Raw genomic sequence first — 19,495 nt, 5'->3', positions numbered from 1 at the left:
CCCCCCTCTTTCTATTGGGGGGGGGGGCGGAAGATGAAGGTGGCGTGGTTCAGCAGGGGTCCGGAGGGGGGGGGGGGTGGTTAAGGTGGCGTGGCTCAGCTGGGGTCCAGGTGGGGGGGGTGGGGGGGGTGAAGGTTGCGTGGCTCAGCAGGGGTCCAAAGGGGGGGGGATGAAGGTGGCGTGGGCCTAGCTGGGTTGGCGTAGGCGGAAGATGGCTTGGGCCCCGGCGGCGGAGGGAGGCGAGGGCAGCGGGTCCCGCCGCAGCGGCGTCTGATGTTGGAGTTACAACCACTCCCGCCCGGCGACGGGAGGACGGTCGCCAGGCTGGCCGTTGGCGAGGCCCTGACGCCGCGTATGGGAACGCTGGACCGGGCACACCGCACCGCACCCCCCCTCCACTACTTACCTAGAGTAGACGCGAGGCATCGAGCTCAATGGATGAAGAACAAATGGCAGACTCAAAGATCTTATAGCGGAGCAAGATAGGCTACTCCTGCGAAATGCAATGGGCTGACGTGTAGTACGCTACGGAGGGGATCCTGGGCATTTTTCCCCGCCCATTTTAGTAACCGGAACCTACCTGACCCGACCCGACCCGACTCGCAGTGTAATCAATGTTGCGGGGCAACAGTTTGTGTGTGTGATATAGGATTAGATTCATAATTCTGTCAGTTCATACTTCTTGTCAAGAATCAAATTTGACTCTGGTAAATGTCTTTTTTAATGTTTTTTAAATCATTTCTGTTTAAATGGCTCACAAGCAGTGTTTGAGTTGATTTTGTAGTAATCGGAACCAACCCGACCCGCAGGGTAATTGCGGGGGAAGTTTTTGTGTGTGATATAGGGTTAGATTCATAATTCTGTTAGTTCATAATTCTGTTAATTCTTGTTAAAGAATAAAATGTTTATAAACACACATACATGAAAATGATATAAATGCATATAATCATATAACACACACAATTATATTTCTTCTGATCCAATAATGAACTTTATTTCAGACTAGACAAAGGACATTAAATAAGAAACATTGTAAACTTCCCCGCAACTTCACACACACTAGGCCTTATCCCCCCCCGGCACTCCCTCGCCTGCCCCCTCACTACAATATCTCCCCCCCCCTCCTATGCCCCTCTCCCGCTGCCCCGGGCCCGCGCACTCCTTCTCCCCGGGCCCCGCTGTCCCCTCTCCCCGGGCCCCGCTGTCCCCTCTCCCCACACTCCCTCTCCCTCTCCCCGGGCCCCACACTCCCTCTCCCCGGGCCCCACACTCCCTCTCCCCGTGGCCCCACACTCCCTCTCCCCGGGCCCCGCTGTCCCCTCGCCCCACACTCCCTCTCCCCGGGCCGCGCACTCCCTCTCCCCGCTGCGGAAACAAAGATCCGATCTTTGGCCGTAAGCAAGATGGCGGAGCAAGATGGCGGGGGCTGGTTGCTAAAATGGGTCATATAATCACCCATGAATCCGCCCGTGAGCGTACTACACGTTTACGTGAGAGTAACCCATCTTGCTCCGCTATAAGATCTTTGGGCAGACTGATCCCGCCCGGGCCCACTGCGCACGCGCGGAGAGACGGCGTCATTTTGTGTCGCTTCCCCAACTGCGCAGGCGTGGATGGGCGCATTTTTTTCTCCTCCAGCGGCCGGAACCAGAATTTCAGGCGATTTCCCACAAAGTGGAAACGCTGATTGTGCACCGATTAAAAAAATAAAATAATTTATGGGGATATTTTCTTACTCTGGGGAAATAAAGGGGGGTGCAGTCGCACCCGGCGCACCACCCCCTTCGGACGGCCATGGGGTAAGTTGTGGGAGGTGGGTTGCAAGGCCCATTGTCCTGGCGGCAGCACTGTTTGGAGTTACAGGGATCAGAATGGCCAGGCGATGTTGACAATGTCCACCACCGCTGCTCCGCTGGTCTGTGCCAACTGCAGGCTGTGTCCGATTCATGCACTTGGCCAACCTACTCTGAGGGTGCGGGAGGTGGGACCCTAACCTGAATTTGTACTCCAGCCAGAATTGTGGGGTATATTGCCCACCACCCGGTTGAGCTGATTTATAAACAGACATCAGTGGTTTTCTTACAGATGTGCTGAGGAATTTCTGGTCCCAGTTCATCTTCTGCAGCTCACCCACAGGACTGTGAAAGCTCTCTCCTTGCAACTATTCCACTAACTCCCCATGTATCCTCTCCACAGCCTTTATTTCTCTCCCAGGTGCGGTGGCCGGGACCCAACACACCAGGTGCGGCCGAAGGACATGTAGCCAGTTAGTGTACTGCTGAGCAATGCACACTAGGTTGGTCTTTTATATAAACCAAATTGCTGTGCTAAGGTCCGTGCAGAGATGCTTCCTAACCCTCTGGGTTCCTCCCGCACTTTGTGTCTATCTTTAGTTCATTGTATAAAGTCTGTGCCGCCTTCTCCTCAGCGCAGCACTGAGTGCAGAGATGGGGAGGAAGCAACAGTGGGATAGGAAGACGAGAAACTGGACTCACACAGCACCAAACACACAGCTTATGATGCAGTTCTCTTTATTATTGGCTGAGAAGCTCAGTGAGTACAGTCACCACAGACAGTGAGAGCGGCTACAAAGAAATCAAAGCATTGGATCCACTGCTGGAAAGGATGAGTGGATCATTCTGGAGTCTTCTAATCACAGGGCAGTTTGTAGGAACAAACAAAACCATGTGTTTCAGCACAGGGCAAATCATTCCAAGATCCATGATCTAGAAGCAGGAAAAGAGAAAAGCTGTTACCTGTTAGTCTACAATCAAATGGAGCAGATACTGGAAATCTGAAATAAATGCTTGAAATACACAATAGGTCAGGTAGCATTTGTGCAGAAGAAACAGAACGTTCATTGATTGAAATATTTTTCTTTGTTCCTCTCTTCACAGACGCTGCCTGACCTGCTTAGTGTTACCAGCATTTTCTGTTTTCTATCTGGTCTAAATGTTTCATCTATTTGAGCCAGAGCCTGCGAGCCATTAATGTTCCCTGACTCTTGATCGGTGAGTTTACCTCTTAAATAAAGGGAGTCACTTCCTGTGGAGGTGTCAGGTGCAGCCTGAGTGTGTGTTGCTGAAACCTGAAGCCCCCAATATTCACGGGGGTTTGAACTGTCTCAGACTCACCCTTGGCTGTGACGTCAGAGATAAACCCAGTCCTACCCATTCCATGGACCTCACACAATGTGAGCAGAGTCTGGAATCTCTGGAGCTGGAACTTCTGCAACTGATGTCATGTCTAAATCTGGGGATTTTACACCAGTGCACATTCCGATATCTGTAGCGTTACACACAGTGTTTGTAGAATTAGGGTGTTCCCTTGCATGTGGAGCACAGAAACAGACCACTCGGCCCATGGATCCGTGCTACTGTTGCTGCTCCACACCAGCCTCCCCCCGTCCCTTCATCCGACCCCATCAACACATCTGTCTGTTCCTTTCTCCAACTGAGCTCTGCCATGATTACATGCTCCTGATCTCCACCTGCCCGCCACGCCCAAGTCAAGAAGATTTTCCCTCTTCTCTCTTTGATTTATCAGTGGCTATTTTACATTTATGACCGGTTACACACTCGAGGAAACATCTCTCGACATCCCCTATAAATCCTTCACAGTGAGATCGGCCCAGGTTGGTCACCCCTCAATCTTCGCTCTTGTGGAGAACAAGCCTCAGTGTGTTGGATCTTCTCTGTCGCTCTGTTTTGTGATCAGTTCACTGCTCCACTGCATCGCAGTCTTTTATTGAACAGTGACATGGAACGGTTCACAGTACAGCATGTAACCAGAATATACAGAGGTTGAGCATAATGTTTCTGTGTTTAATTCATTTTGAAATGAATCTTTGGACATTCCTTTCACTTTCCAGTCTGTTCAGTTATTTCTTTATGTGCCCTGTCACACTGTACCTTCCTCTAACTCCAGTACTTTAGTTTAGTTTAGTTTAGAGATACAGTGCAGAAACAGGCCCTTCGGCCCACTGGGTCTGTGCCGACCAGCGATCCCTGCACATTACACTATCCTACACCCACTAGGGACAATTTCTTTACATTTACCAAGCCAATTAACCTACAAACCTGTACGTCCTTGGAATGTGGGAGTAAACCGAAGATCTCGGAGAAAACCCATGCAGGTCACGGGGAGAAGGAACAAACTCCGTACAGTCAGCACCAGTAATCGGGATCGAATACGTGTTTCCAGCGCTGCATTCGCTGTACTACAGTGTTACCCCCCTTGTACATTCCTCCTGCACAGTTACACTCGGTGTCTGTTCCCCTGACTCCTGCATTACATCCCATATATCCTCCAACTGCTGGGCAGTCAGTCCAGTTCTGCAGAGTAAAAGACCCATGGGGTTGGTTCACTCCCTCTGTGTAACAGCAGGTCTGTTGAGGTAACCTCCTGTTCAATACTGTGTCACAAATTAACTTCCAACAAAATAACATTTCTCTCAGTGTTGCACTTACAGCGAATGTGCCCACAATTTTCGTTGCCTTGATAATTGTCAGGTTGACCAGCTTCCCATTGTCGGTAACACGGTGAAGTTCCATCAATCCATTTGAAAGTCCCTTCCTGTGGGTATAAATCACTGGTCATTGCTGTTGGAATGCTGAGTAAGCTGCCACATAACAGTACAGGGAGGAGCTGTACCTGAGCCGGAGTGAGAGCAGAATACGAGCAGCCGGGACAAGTAGGGCAGTGGATGGGAGTTTAAACTATTGACTGGCAGGGTGGGGAATATCATGGAAGTAACAGAATCCTTGGGATGAAAGTGACAGGATCTGAGAGTAAAGCTCAGAGAAGAGTAGTAATGGTAACTCAGAAAATGAGGGAAAAGATGAACATTGAACACAAATACAAAGTAGGATCTCCCAGAGAAGGACAGAGATGTTCAGTGTTATCCGTATGAGTTTGGACTTTCTCCCTGTGACGTGCGGTTTTCCAATAAGTGCTTGGGTTTATGTCGGGACAGAAGGTGTCGGGACAGAAGGTGTCGGGACAGAAGACGTTATTACACTGTGCGGCGACTGGCTTGCGAAGCAAATAGGGCTGTTGAGCCAAAACCAAATAGGCCAACGTCAGGCAACGCCATTGTAGTGGGAGACTCCATTGTGAGAGGTACGGACAGGGGTTTCTGCGGCAACAGACGGGATTCGAGAATGGTGTGCTGCCTTCCTGGTGTCAGGATCCAGGATGTCACGGACTGAGGAGAAAATCCTCAAGGGCGAAGGTGAACAGCCGGATGTGATAGTGCATGTCGGCACAAACGATGTCGGAAAGAAGGGGATGAATATTCTGCAGCGTGACTTTAGGGAGCTTGGAAAAATGCTGAAAAGCAGGACCTCCAGGGTTGTTATCTCCGGTTTGCTTCCAGTTCCTCGTGCTGGCGAGAGCAGGAACAGGGAGATACGGGACCTGAATGGGTGGCTGAGGAACTGGTGCACGGGGCAGGGATTTAGATTCTTAAATCACTGGGATCTGTTTTGGAGTAGGGGGAACTGTACAAAAGGGACGGATTGTATCTTAACAGGTGGGGGACCAGCATTCTGGCAGGCAGGTTTGCCACTGCTACACGGGTGGTTTTAAACTGAATAAGGGGGGTGGGGTGTCAAATGGGATAGTCGAGAATGGGGTTAAAGGGAATGAGTTTCTTAAATGTGTGAGCAGAGAGACAGAGGGGTGTAAAATGAGGGTAGAAGCAATAGGTAGCCAGGTGAAAAGTAAAAGTGGCAGGCAGAAATATCCAGGGCAAAAATCAAAAAGGGCCACTTTTCAACATAATTGTATAAGGGGTAAGAGTGTTGTAAAAACAAGCCTGAAGGCTTTGTGTCTCAATGCAAGGAGCATTTGTAATAAGGTGGATGAGTTGAATGTGCAGATAGCTATTAATGACTATGATATAGTTGGGATCACGGAGCATGGCTCCAGGGTGACCAAGGCTGGGAGCTGACATCCAGGGATATTCAATATTCAGGAGGGATACACAGAAAGGAAAAGGAGGTGGGGTAGCATTGCTGGTTAGAGAGGAGATTAATGCAATAGAAAGGAAGGACATTAGCTTGGAGGATGAGGAATCGATATGGGTAGAGTTGTGAAACACTAAGGGGCAGAAAACGCTAGTGGGAGTTGTGTACAGGCCACCTAACAGTAGTAGTGGAGTTGGGGATGGCATCTAACAGGAAATTAGAAATGCGTGCAACAAAGGTAAAACAGTTATAATGGGTGACTTTAATCTACATCTAGATTGGGTGAATCATATTGGCAGGGGTGCTGAGGAAGCTGATTTATTGGAATGTATGCGGGATAGTTTTCTAAACCAACATGTAGAGGAATCAACGAGAGAACAGGCTATTCTAGACAGGGTATTGAGTAATGAGGAAGGGTTAGTTAGCAGTCTTGTTGTGCGTGGCCCCTTGGGCAAGAGTGGCCATAATATGGTTGAGTTCTTCATTAGGATGGAGAGTGACATAATTCATTCAGAAACAAGGGTTCTGAACTTAAAGAAAGGTAACTTTGAGTGTATGAGACGTTAATTGGCCAAGATAGACTGGCAATTGATTCTTAAAGGGTTGACGGTGGATATGCAATGGAAGGCATTTAAAGACTGCATGGATAAACTACAACAATTGTTCATCCCAGTTTTTATTCCGATTATCTATGTAAGGTGTCCTTGAGATGTCTGAAAGGCGCCCATTAAATAAAATTTATTATTATTATTATTATAGAGTTGATGGGAAGATGGATGGAGCCAAATACAGGGCAATCTTGGAAGAAAACCTGTTAGAGTCTGCAAAAGACTTGAGACTGGGGCGGAGGTTCACCTTCCAGCAGGACAACGACCCTAAACATACAGCCAGAGCTACAATGGAATGATTTAGATCAAAGCATATTCATGTGTTAGAATTGCCCAGTCAAAGTCCAGACCTAAATCCAATTGAGAATCTCTGGCAAGACTTGAAAATTGTTGTTCACAGACGCTCCCCATCCAATCTGACTGAGCTTGAGCTATTTTGCAAAGAAGAATGGGCAAAAATTTCAGTCTCTAGATGTGCAAAGCTGATAGAGACATACCCCAAAAGACTTGCAGCTGTAATTGCAGCGAAAGGTGGTTCTACAAAGTATTGACTCAGGGGGGCTGAATACTTTTGCATGCCACACTTTTCAGTTTTTTATTTGTAAAAAAATTTGAAAACCATGTATCATTTTCCTTCCACTTCACAATTATGCACCACTTTGTGTTGGTCTATCACATAAAATCCCATTAAAATACATTTACGTTTGTGGTTGTAACGTGACAAAATGTGGAAAAGTTCAAGGGGTATGAAAACTTTTGCAAGCCACTGTATGCTGAAGTATTTTTATGGTCCTGAGTTATCAGCTTTCATTTTACTACTTGGTTTCTCATTAAGCAATATTAGAGTTTGGGAATTGCAACATAATTTTGTGTGCTTGTGATTTCAAGTCATGTGAAAACACTCTTGTGAATAGCACCAAACAATGGACCCACTTAATACCTTTTAGTCATGTATATTTTATTCCACTTTTAGTTCTAAGATGGACAATTCTTTGCTCTGCCTATTCCTGGCCTAAAACTTCCATCTCTTTCTTGCTTCTCTAGTGTGAAAAGCCTGTGGATATGTTTATCACACCAGAGGCCCAATATACACCTGGTCCTACTTCCCTCATTTTACTTTCAAGCCATATCCCATGTTACCCAGTCCCCAACTAAAAATAATGGCTCCTCTTGATGCATGTTCTAATGGTCCTGCAGCTAACTGATCCTGCTTTATCAATGCAGGCATCCTGCATTAATTGCTCACTACTGTGATAAGAATATGATTGGAGTTTTGTTTACTAGCTAATGATATCTCTAGTTTCCAAATTAAACTTGGGTCATTTTCTGATGTACATTTCCCATTTTTAAATTTGGCCATTCATGTAGCCACATACATTAAGCAAAATGTGCAGAAAGGGAATATATTTAGATTTGTATCTAACCTATGACATCCTGGCCATGTTTGATGTCTGGAGAGTTTTACTTTGTATCTAGTTAGGGATCTTGGCAAGAGTAGTGCCCATTAGAGATGTTATACATGTCCTGGGAATGTACACTAGGATGGTGAAGTAAAACACTTTTATTGCCCATCTTGAGCTACATATTGTTCAAATGAAGAAATCTATAGACAAGGGGCAAAGGACATTTATTGTCACATGCACCAATTGGTGCAGTGAAATGTGAGTTACCAAAGTACCACTGGTGCAAATCAAAAAGGAAAATCCAAAAGCATTTGAGATGTATGAAGGGTTGGGGGTAACAAGTAAGTGCCATTTGGATCCAAAAATGCAATATGTGCTCACAGATGATGAAAGTGTAGTTTTAAAATAATATTTATTTCTATTCCCTAAAGAGAAGGATATTCTATTTGGAGAGATTTTGGGAGGATAATATTAGAATTCTGGAGCATTTTATGCATGAAGATGCTATTTGCATGCCTTTTGCAAGCTTAAAATGGGCAAAGTTACTATGAAAGGGAGGAGATGGCTGGGACCCTGATGTGTTTAATTTTGCTGCCCATGGGTGAAATAACATGATTAGAAGAAAGTTGATGTGGTGCCCTTATTCAAGCAAAGGAATGGGGATAAACCAAATAATTCATGGACTATTTATTGAGTCCGAATGAAATGACTGAAAAACATTGTAATTACTGTATTTGGAAAGGCAGGAATGCAGTGTCATTTTAGTGCGACATCCCGTTTAACCACTTGTTTTCTTTTGTTTGAAGAGTCAACAATGTATTGATGAGAGCAGTGCAGTTTATATACTTCAGTTAGGTCTTTGACAAAGATCCATGTAGGAAACTCATCCAATGTTTGCAGCACATGGGATTCAGGGGAAGTTGGCAAATTGGATCCAAAGCCAGCTTGATGATAGAGGGTGAAATGGAAGCCTGTGGGAAGTAATGTACCACAGGCCCTAGTATTGGGACCTTTATTTATTGTCTATATCATTTCAATTATTATGAAAGTAGAATCGTGAAAATTGATTTGACATGACACAGGTGTTGGTGAGGATTGTAATTGTGGGCTTTAGGATGATATTGATCAGCTGGTAATGTGTAGGAAAGAACTGCAGATGCTGGTTTAAGTCAAAGGTAGAGTAATGGCAGATGGAATTTAATCTTGCAGTGTGGTGTCGTTTGGGAGGACTAAAGGGTCGGGCAAACATCTTGACTGATGGACAGTTCTGAGGAACAGAGGGTCCTTGGTGTATAAGGGCAGCATGGTGGTGCAGAAAGTTGCTGCCTTTCTGTGTCACAGACTTGGGTTCAATCCTGACTTTGGGTGCTCTCTGTATGGAGTTTGTTTGTTCTCCCTGTGACCATGTGGGTTTTCTCCAGGTGCTCTGGTTTCTTCTCTCATTCCAGAGACGTGCAGGTTTGTAGGTTAATTGGCTTCTGTAAATGTTTAGGATAGAACTAGTCAGAGATCACCCTAGTTTAGGATAGAACTAGGGTGATCTCTGGTCGATGTGGACTCGGTGAGCTGAAGGGCCTATTTCCAAGCTGTATCTCTAAACTAAATCTGATTCCTGAAGGTGGCAGCCTGGATTCATAATATGGTAGAAGATGCCATATGGATACATGACTGGATTAGCCAGTGAGGTTGCATAGATTAGGTTCCCATGAATTAGGCCACATTTGGAATATGGCACAGTTTTAGTCACTACAATGTAGGCGCAAGGAGAAACTGGAAATACTAGGTTTGTTTTCTATGTAGAAGAAGCTGAAGGGGTTGGGGGAGGGAGGGGGGGGGGGGCGGAGGCGCAGGCTTGAGGGAGGTATACAAAATTACGAAGGTCCCAAGTCGGAAAACATTAGAAATTTCAACCGACATCAGAGGTATCTAATACCAGATGACATAACTTTTGGATAAGGAGGATCTGAGAAAAATGTCTCCCCCCCCCACTCCCCATCATCCCAAGAGCATGAATGCAATCTGGAATTTATTATCTGAGAAGGTTGTGGAGGCAGGTATATCCATATTTGTTTCTAGGCGAGCACTAGAATCAGTGCCTAAACCTTAGACCAAGTAAATGGGATTAATGTATAGGTAAGCACGATGGCATGTACATCCAAAGGACCTATTTCTATGCTGCATAATTTCTAACCTGATGCTGTTTAAGTTGCTAATCTATTATCTAATGTAAACTGCCTGTTTTCAAAAGCCATTTCCAGAAAGTAGTCATCCTAATGGATGTGAATTTTGCTGTTTTGACAGTAGGCATTTTTGTTGTCCCTCGCAGGGTGTGGATTCTCTGGTACTGGAGAGCGTGATGTTTGCTGTATTGGCAGAACGTGCCTTGGGACCAAGATTATATGGAGTGTTTCCGCGGGGACGTTTGGAGCAATACATTCCAGTATGAAGTTATTTCTCTCCTGTGTTACTTTTAAAATTTGAAAATTGTTCCTGCACCATTTGCAGTATCCATGTACAGTCATTCATCCTCTATGGGGATACCCTACTCATCAGAGGCCTTGCTGAACTGGTTGCAAATGGTTTACTGCATTGGGCTTGTTGACTAGAATTGGCAGTTGGAGGTGGTATTGAACCTGCTGGCATAGTAAGTAGCCAAAAATGAAATGAACTTGTGCATTCTCTTTGTAGCATGTCCTCTTATTTCTCATCTCCTTCACACAATTATTTTAAGATCTTGTTATTGTCAGTCCAGGCCATGCTTCAGTATGGGTGGACCTGGTTTGTTTCCTTTGCTAACCTCTATGTTGTGCAGCTGGTGGGAGATTAGATCTGTGCAGCATTTATAGACCAGATGTGATAAAGAACTCCATGGTATATTTAAGCAATAGTGAAGCAATGTCTAAAATATTCTTTAGCATGTGGACAAGTGTCATTCCTGTATCATCTCATTGTGCATTCTTGCAAAAAGACATATTTGTTCATATTCTTCCCAATTTAATGTAAATGTTTACAACACTATGAATGGAAGCAAAACCAATTAATTTTAGTGTTCTTACTCCATTGACTGGAAGTTCTTCAGATTCTTTATGCAGACAGAACCTTTATCCTTAAAAGGGCACGACATGCTGGAGTAACTCAGCCGGTCAGACAGCATTGCTGGAGAACATGGATAGGTGACGGTTTGGGTCGAGACCCTTCTTCAGGCATAAAACGTCACTGTTGCACGTTCTCCAGAGATACTGTCTGACATGTACCAGATCAAAACCACCTTAAATTTGCTCATCTGAATGCTTGGAGTATATAGTATATAGCTGCTGTTTTAAAGTGTCGTTGCTATGAGATTGTCACTTTAGTGATGTCCTTGTACAACTGGGTTACACAGCATTTAGGAGTGTGCTGAATATAGCATAATGCCCATAATGAAGGAGATTGAAAGTGATGAAGGAGATTGTTGGCAGTGGATTTTAGTTAGGATTTGATAAGGACCCTCCGGGTAGGCTGATCCAGCAGTTAAGATGTAGGGGTTTCATGATGACTTGGTCATATACATTCAGAGCTGGTGTATTGATAGGAGGGTTGTGATGGATGGTAGATATTCTGGCTCTAGCTCTGTGACCAATGGAGTTCTGCAGGGATCTATGCTGAGACCCTTGCTGTTTGTGATATGGAGATGCAGGTGGTGAGGAATGCTGTCGGAAGATACAGCGGGATATAGACCAACTGCAGAAATGGATGGGGAAATATCAGATCGAGTTAACCGGAGCACGTGTGATGTGTTGCAATGTGGGAGGTTGAATGTAAGGAGAGAGTATACAGTTAATGGCAAGATCCTTAACAGCATAGATATGCAATGGGATCCTGGAGTTCAAGTTCATAGCTCTTAGAGGTTGGCAGCATAAGAAAATAGTGTGGTTAAGAAGGCGCATGGTATGCTTGCCTTCATTGCTAGGGGCTTTGAATATAAGAGTCAGGAAGTCATGATGTAGCTCAATAGAACTTTGGTTAGACTGCATTTGGAGTATTACATACAGCTCTGGTCATTCCATTACAGGAAAGATGTGGAGGCTTTGTTGAGGGTTTACCAGAATGCTGCCTGGATTAGACGGTTTCGGCTGCCGAAAGAGGTTAGATATACTTGGATTGTTTTCTCTGGAACAACAACGATTGAGGGGAGACTTGATAGAGGAATATAAAATTGAGATGCATAGGTAGGGTAGACAGTCAGAACCTTTTTCTCCCTGAGTGGTAATAGAGGGAATAGGTATAAGATGATAGGAGGAAAGTTTAATGGAGACGTGAGGGTCTTTTTTTTGAGTGGTGGGGTCCTGAAACACACTATGAGGAGTGATAGTGGAAGCAGATGTGATAGTGGCATTTAGGAGGCTTTTGGATAGGCGCATGGAAGTGCAGAATATAGAGAGATATGGATCATGCACAGGCAGATGAGATCAGTTTAACTTGGTACCATGTTCAGCCCAAACACTAAGAATGCCTTGCTGCTATCATGCAGAACCCAGGTGAGACTGCATCTGGAGTATTGAAGTGAAAATGTGTCACTTGGATCCATAGAGGAGTGAAATCAAGAGTCACCAAAATGATGAAGAAGGAACTGCAGATGCTGGAAAATCGAAGGTAGACAAAAGTGCTGGAGAAACTCAGCGGGGGGGGGGGGGGGGGGGGGCTGGGAAGAAGAAAGGAAGAGGAAGAGCCAGAGGACTGAGGGAGAGCTGAGAAGGGGAGTTCATCCACTCTAAACCCACTGACTCCCATGGCTATCTAGACTACACTTCTTCCCACCCTGCTTCCTGTAAGGACTCCATCCCCTACTCCCAATTTCTCCGTCTACGCCGCATCTGCCCCCAGGATGAGGTGTTCCACACCAGGGCATCGGAGATCTCCTCATTCTTCAGGGAACGGGGGTTCTCCTCCCCTACTATAGATGAGGCTCTCACCATGGTTTCTTCCATACCCCGTGACACTGCTCTCTCTCCCCATCCCCCCCCCCCACTCATAACAAGGCATCACCTTCCACCCTACTAGCCGTCACATACAACAAATAATCCTCCATCATTTTCGCCACCTCCAACATGACCCCACCACTCGCCACATCTTCCCATCTCCTGCTTTCTGCAAAGACCGTTCCCTCCGTAACCTTGACTTCTCCAATTTCTGGTAGCCCTTACTGTCTCCTCCCCTTCTCAGCTCTCCCTCAGCCCTCTGGCTCCTCCTCTTCCTTTTTTCTTCCCCCCCCCCATGTCGGTCATGAAGTTGTATTTGAGGCGGGGGCTGTGGGGTGAACGGGCCGAGCGGCCTGGAGCCGGGGGAGGGAGAGGCCTAGTCCTTGCACCGGGTCCTGCATGGTGAATAGAAAATAAGGTAATGAAATGAAGGGTGAGCCTTTCGAATGATCATTTTGAATGGCGGAGGTTTGAAGGGATAAATGTCCATCTTTATTTTTGCATCAAAAGATTGTCTGATGCAGGCTTAATCGGGGGCGAGCCAGTGGTCTTGTGTTCATCATTTAAGTAGTTTTATTAAAGACCATCTCTCTCCTCTTGTTAAGGTATCTCAAGCAGATAATGGGATTGACATTCGTCAGAGAGGCACATGTGAAAAAGTTTAATAAACTGAAGACTTTCAACCTGCCAGGAGAGTTGGCGAGTTTAAAGTAAGAATTTAACTTTACTTTAATCATTGCTTTATTATTTGACCAGACAATAATCGGAGGATGTTGGTCATTGTAGGTGTAAATGGTAGGGAATTGAAGAATGTAGGTGTACAGAGGGATCTGGGAATAACTGCACAGTTCCCTGAAAGTGGAATCTCATGTAGATAGGGTGGTAAAGAAAGCTTTTGGTGTGCTGGCCTTTATAAATCAGAGCATTGAGTATAGAAGTTGGGATGTAATGTTAAAATTGTACAAGGCATTGGTGAGGCCAATTCTGGAGTATGGTGTACAATTTTGGTCGCCTAATTATAGGAAGGATGTCAACAAAATAGAGAGAGTACAGAGGAGATTTACTAGAATGTTGCCTGGGTTTCAGCAACTAAGTTACAGAGAAAGGTTGAACAAGTTAGGGCTTTATTCTTTGGAGCGCAGAAGGTTAAGGGGGGACTTGATAGAGGTTTTTAAAATGATGAGAGGGATAGACAGAGTTGACGTGGAAAAGCTTTTCCCACTGAGAGTAGGGAAGATTCAAACAAGGGGACATGACTTGAGAATTAAGGGACTGAAGTTAAGGGGTAACATGAGAGGGAACTTCTTTACTCAGAGAGTGGTAGCTGTGTGGAATGAGCTTCCAGTGAAGGTGGTGGAGGCAGGTTCGTTTTTATCATTTAAAAATAAATTGGATAGTTATATGGATGGGAAAGGAATGGAGGGTTATGGTCTGAGCGCAGGTATATGGGACATGGGGAGATTATGTGTTCGGCACGGACTAGAAGGGTCGAGATGGCCTGTTTCCGTGCTGTAAATTGTTATATGGTTATATGGTTATTGGCAGAAACTTGAGGTTAATACTTTTTCATCTTTTCCTGTTCTTTCTCACTCTCAGAAATCAATGTCATATGCTAATTTTGTGATTTTTTTAAAATCTCTCTCTTTCAGGTCGCTTCTTGAAGCCACATGGTCACCTGTGGTTTTTTGTCATAATGATGTACAGGAAGGTAAAGGTGTAGAATAAATAAGTATTCTATCGGGGGGGGGCTTTTAATCGACAGAATGAGCAGCTGAGCTGTGACAGACTGCAGTATCAACCAAATGTTTTGCAATTAGTTCTGGTCAATTATTGTTCAGAGTTATATTGTTCCCTTAGTAGTGTGTCTGAACACATTACTGTTCTGTAGTAATGCAAGGCAAATGACTGAGGTCTTTTGGGACCAACGACCATGGTTCTGTTGGCTTTATAATAGTTAAAGTCAGGGGAGGTCCAGAAGTTAACATTTTGAATTGGGACAGTGCCAACCTTGATGGTATTAGACAGGAACTTGGAGTAGGATGTTTGCAGATAAAGGGATGTCCTGAAAGTGGGTTGCTTTTAAAAGTGTGGTGAGGCTTCTGGACACACCCTAAGGCTAACATGAAATTTTGAGCTGTTTGAATTTGGAAGAATCCAGACAAAGAATCGAAGTGCAGATCTAAGGCTGCTTGATAGCCCTCTCAATTCCTCCTTCCATTTGTCATAGTTATACAGCACAGAACTAGGCCCTTCAGCCAAACCAACCAAGATGTTCATCCCACCTGTCTGTGTTTGGCCTATATCCCTCAACCTTTCCTATCCATGTACCTGTTCAAATGTCTTTTAAATATTGTACTAGTACTGGTCTCAACTACCTCCCCTGGCAGTTCGTTCCAGATACCCACCACCCTCTGTGTGGAAAAAGCTGATCCTCGGGGTCCTATTAAATCTTTCCTCTCTCACCTTGAATCTATATTCTCTGGTCTTGATTTCCCCTCTGCCAGGTAAAAGACTCTGTGCATTCACCCTATTTATTCCCCTCATGGTATTATATTTTTAAAAGATCACCCGTTAGTCTCCAGCCCTCCATGGAATAAAGTCTTAGCCTGCTCGACCTCCAGCTTGGGCCCCCAGTCCTGGTAACCTTCTCATAAATCTGCTCCTCACTCTTTCCAGCTATGACGTCCTTCCTGTAGTAGGGTGACCAAAACTGAACCCAAAGGTAACATAATGTTCCAACTTCTATACTCAATACCCTGACTAACCTGGATGGATCCCTGGTTGCACCTCCTGCGGTTCCAAGGAAAAATACCTGGAAAGAGGTGGTTTGGGTTGGGTTGGAAGGGATGAGTGAACCAATGAATTAAGGGAGTGGTCCCTATGGAAAGGGGTAGAGACATGGTACATTGATGAGAAAAAAATGAAACCGCTCAAAATCCATGTACCTATTCTAAATCAGTATGGAGAAGATTCTTGAAATGTTGCTGAATGCTTTCTCTGATTTACCTTGTTTCCCCTTTTCAAGGTAATATTCTCTATTTGGCGGACAAAGACGCAACATCCACAGATAAATTGATGCTGATTGATTTTGAGTACAGCAGCTACAACTACAGGTAATGACCTCTGAGCTATTAGGCTAAGATCCGAAGTCTCCAACACGAGCATGGGTACCAAAGATTTACACAAAGGGCTGGAGTAACTCAGCGAGTCAGGCAGCAGCCCTGGAGAATATGGATAGGTGTCAGGCTGGATACTTCAGACAAGTGACCAAGAAACACTCCTCCCTCCTTCCCCAATTTCCTCCACCCCCTCCCCAAAAACCACAGATAAGTACGAACTGGAAACCACCAGTACATTCTGGTTTTGGCGATATTAGCTAGAGCCAAGCCATATTTGCAGGTGACATAATCTTGTTCTGGACAGGCTATTTATAGTTTTGGTCATGCAACTAGGTTGGATCTGACCACTGCCCTCAATGGCAATCACTCTTTGGGGGCTTAACTATTAGCTTTCCCTGGTTGGGGAGGAGTGATGGGGCTATGGGTTGCAATGGGAATCTGGGTTCCTGTTGGAGGGCGAGCGCGGGGGAAAGGGAGGACTGCTGCTTAACGTGTACCTTCTGCCTTGTCTTTGTTCGCAGGGGCTTTGACATTGGGAATCACTTCTGTGAATGGATGTATGACTACACTTATGATCAGTGGCCTTTCTTCAAAGCTAATATGGAGAATTGTCCCAACCGACAGCAGCAGGTATTGACAACAGCAAGCTGGTCTTTGGGTATCTACACAAGGTGAAAAAGGAAGGGAAATTCTTCCTCTTACCACAACATCTGGCATTGGTCACACAAAAGTCAATGTTAGGCCTCTAAAGAAACGCTTTCAGAAGCTGTTTCTTGATTCTGAGAATCTTGCCATCAGGAATTCTTCATGTCTCAAAAACATTCATGGTCAACTTCCATTAACAGCAAATGTGATTTGTCTACTTCACTTAAATAACTTTAAACTCTTATTTCTCCTCAGCTTCACTTCATCAGACATTACCTTTCTGAATATTCGGGGAATAAAGGTGACTCGGTGCATGATGATCAGTTGAAAATTGAAGAAGAGATGATCATTGAGATCAACAGGTTGGGCACTTGTATGGAATAATCAGGGGGTTAAGTTAGTGAGAGGTTTTATAACAGTGGGGATATAAGGATGGTGAGGCTGGCAGCTAAACTGCTTTTCTGCACAAGTAACTGCTAGAATCTAAAGATTGGTGGACTTGGCTGATGCTGTTTAATCTACTCTCCATGTGAAACCTGAAGACCTCTTACTCTTCTTATGAGGTAGATGTTCATGCTAAATGGAGTCATGAGCCATGGTAGCAAGATTGAAAGCCCCAGAGGGCACTGACCTTTTAATACAGAAAATGCTAAAGCACATCTTGGGTAGTAAGAGTTATAGCCTCTGTTTTGTATTTCATGTTGAACAAAGTAGAGTGAGGCCTTTCCTAGGAATATATTTCTTATCTGCCTCGGTGATTTTTGCCTCCCATGAATACTTACAGTGCAGCTCCAACCTCTTGCCACAATCTCACCTTTACATTTACAGTCTCACTGCCTCACTGCTTCCCCTCCCTCCCAACCACTTTCAGCTCCAAAGTACCTCTCCAACCCGTTTAAGGAGACTGGAGAACACTGACCTAAAGCTGTGTATTACTCGTAGTAAAACTCCTCTAGTGCTGTTTTACAGTGACCTGTGCATGATTTTTGGGATGGATTGTAAACAATATTGCTGGAGAAACTCAGCGAGTGAGGCAGCATCTATGGAGTGAAGGAAATAGGCAATGTTTTGGGTCGAGACCCTTCAGACAGGATTGATTAGTTGTTTGTCAGTAATGACGCTAGATTTAGAATGAAATTGTGGGAAGTGGTGGTGTTGGGCCAATGAAGGTTTTTTTTTCTGTTTTAACTAACTGATGCTATGTATTACTTTCTTAAGGTATGCCCTAGCCTCTCACTACCTGTGGGCACTCTGGGCTATTATACAAGCAAAGCTTTCCACAATTGAGTTTGGTTACATGGTGAGTTATGTGTGTCTGTGTGTCTTTCTGCCTCTCATTACACACTACCTCATCTTTTTTGTCTTCCCATTCTTGTGCATAAGTTAAGAGAGGACAGGAATGGGGTTATACATTGGCAAGGGATGTGAAATGGCTAACCGACATGAGTAAATGGTTCTTTTCTGGATTGGCAATCGGTAGCTAGTGCAACTATATATAATCTACAGTTTTGATCGGGATGAAATGACGGGCATTTGCTGATGAGACAAAGTGGGTTAGCAAGTTGAAGAGTGCACAGCTCACAAAGGATGTAGTGAGTGGGAGATGAAGTGGGAGATGAAGACTGCTGTGGGAAAATGGGGTTATCTATTTTGGATGAAAGTTTGGAAAAAACACAATATAACAACGTGAAAACTGTTGTAAATGGTTTGGGGAGTGGAATACGTGAAAAAGTTAATATGCAAGCAGTTGGGAAGGTTGGTGGGATCCTGGTCCCTTATGTGAGAGGTATGGGGTGTGGAGATGGTACAGAGAAAGTTCATTCAGAATATCCCCCGATGAAATAGTTGACAAATGTTGAAAGAGGCTATCTTCCCTTGTGGGGGTATCTGTAACATGAGCATATTTTGAATAACGGCCGCTCATTTTGGACAGAAGATAGATTTCCTTCTCTCATAGGGTGGAGACGATGTCTATGTCACCTAAAATATATTCCGACATTTGCACTGAAGATGAGGTGGAATGGGGGAAAATTGATGTTGATGCCAAGAGTTTGTCAGCCATGATAGTACTGAATCGTGGAGGATGAACAATTGACCAATTTAGCCTGCTCCTGCACCTTGCTTTCCCATCCTTGCCTGCCCTCCTGCCTTGCACTGTCCCTCCCCTCCACCACAGCATCCTCCCTTGACTGGCTCACCCACTCACTTGCTTCCCACTTTATAAATTGGAGATGATTCTGCTTTGTGCTCTCTGAAGAACTAAGGTGATGTCTCTTTTGTTTCAGGATTATGCCCTGTATAGACTGGAAGCCTACTTTGATCAGAAGAGAATACTTGGTTGACTTGCTGTACAGTGCTAGCACTGCTTGGAATTTAGCACGTTTCTGTTATTAATTATTTTTTTAAATTGCATTTTGCTTCAAATTAGTCCAGGACTATTTTAAACCTGATCAGTGACTGCACTTTGAAATCACACAAATGTAGTTCGATGAACTCGAATCACAGACTAAAAATGGTGATCATGGACTTCTTGGAAGGGCTGTGGTTGAGAAAGTTAATCTCCAGTCCTGTGAAACCCTGGGTCACAGATGATCGTGCAGGAGCTTGTAGCAATATGTTTCTTGTGTGTGTTCTTGTACTGTGTATCTCCGTCCTCATGCTCCAGCTGTCTCCCAACACATGAACTACAAGGCTGGCTTTCCTTGTAACGACTGTGCTTTTAAGTAGCCGTTTGTGCTGGATATTTTGATTAAGATGGTCTGATTGGACTGATTAAGACCTTGGGGTTTACTT

At 44.7% G+C, this 19,495-nt stretch overlaps 1 protein-coding gene and 1 long non-coding RNA gene across 2 annotated transcripts in view; one reads left to right on the top strand and one right to left on the bottom strand.

Annotated features, from left to right (window-relative positions):
• Window positions 1-19,103, top strand: part of LOC116985275 (choline kinase alpha-like) — a 152,323-nt gene extending 133,220 nt beyond the window's left edge. Inside the window, exons 8-10 of the mRNA XM_033039960.1 lie at window positions 16,958-17,064; window positions 17,921-18,002; window positions 18,988-19,103. Of these exons, the coding sequence (XP_032895851.1) occupies window positions 16,958-17,064; window positions 17,921-18,002; window positions 18,988-19,044 (246 nt within the window). The 3' untranslated portion in view covers window positions 19,045-19,103. The remainder of the gene's footprint in view (window positions 1-16,957; window positions 17,065-17,920; window positions 18,003-18,987) is intronic.
• Window positions 2,518-4,547, bottom strand: LOC116985277. The gene is made up of 2 exons (XR_004415234.1): window positions 4,470-4,547; window positions 2,518-2,726 (listed from the first exon to the last, which is right to left on the bottom strand). It is a non-coding gene; the product is annotated as an uncharacterized LOC116985277 (long non-coding RNA).
• Window positions 19,104-19,495: the final 392 nt, after the last annotated feature.

This window comes from Amblyraja radiata, chromosome 21 (genome assembly GCF_010909765.2).
Source record: "Amblyraja radiata isolate CabotCenter1 chromosome 21, sAmbRad1.1.pri, whole genome shotgun sequence".
In the NCBI taxonomy this organism is placed as follows: domain Eukaryota; kingdom Metazoa; phylum Chordata; class Chondrichthyes; order Rajiformes; family Rajidae; genus Amblyraja; species Amblyraja radiata.
This window is presented reverse-complemented; position numbering and strand designations above follow the sequence as displayed.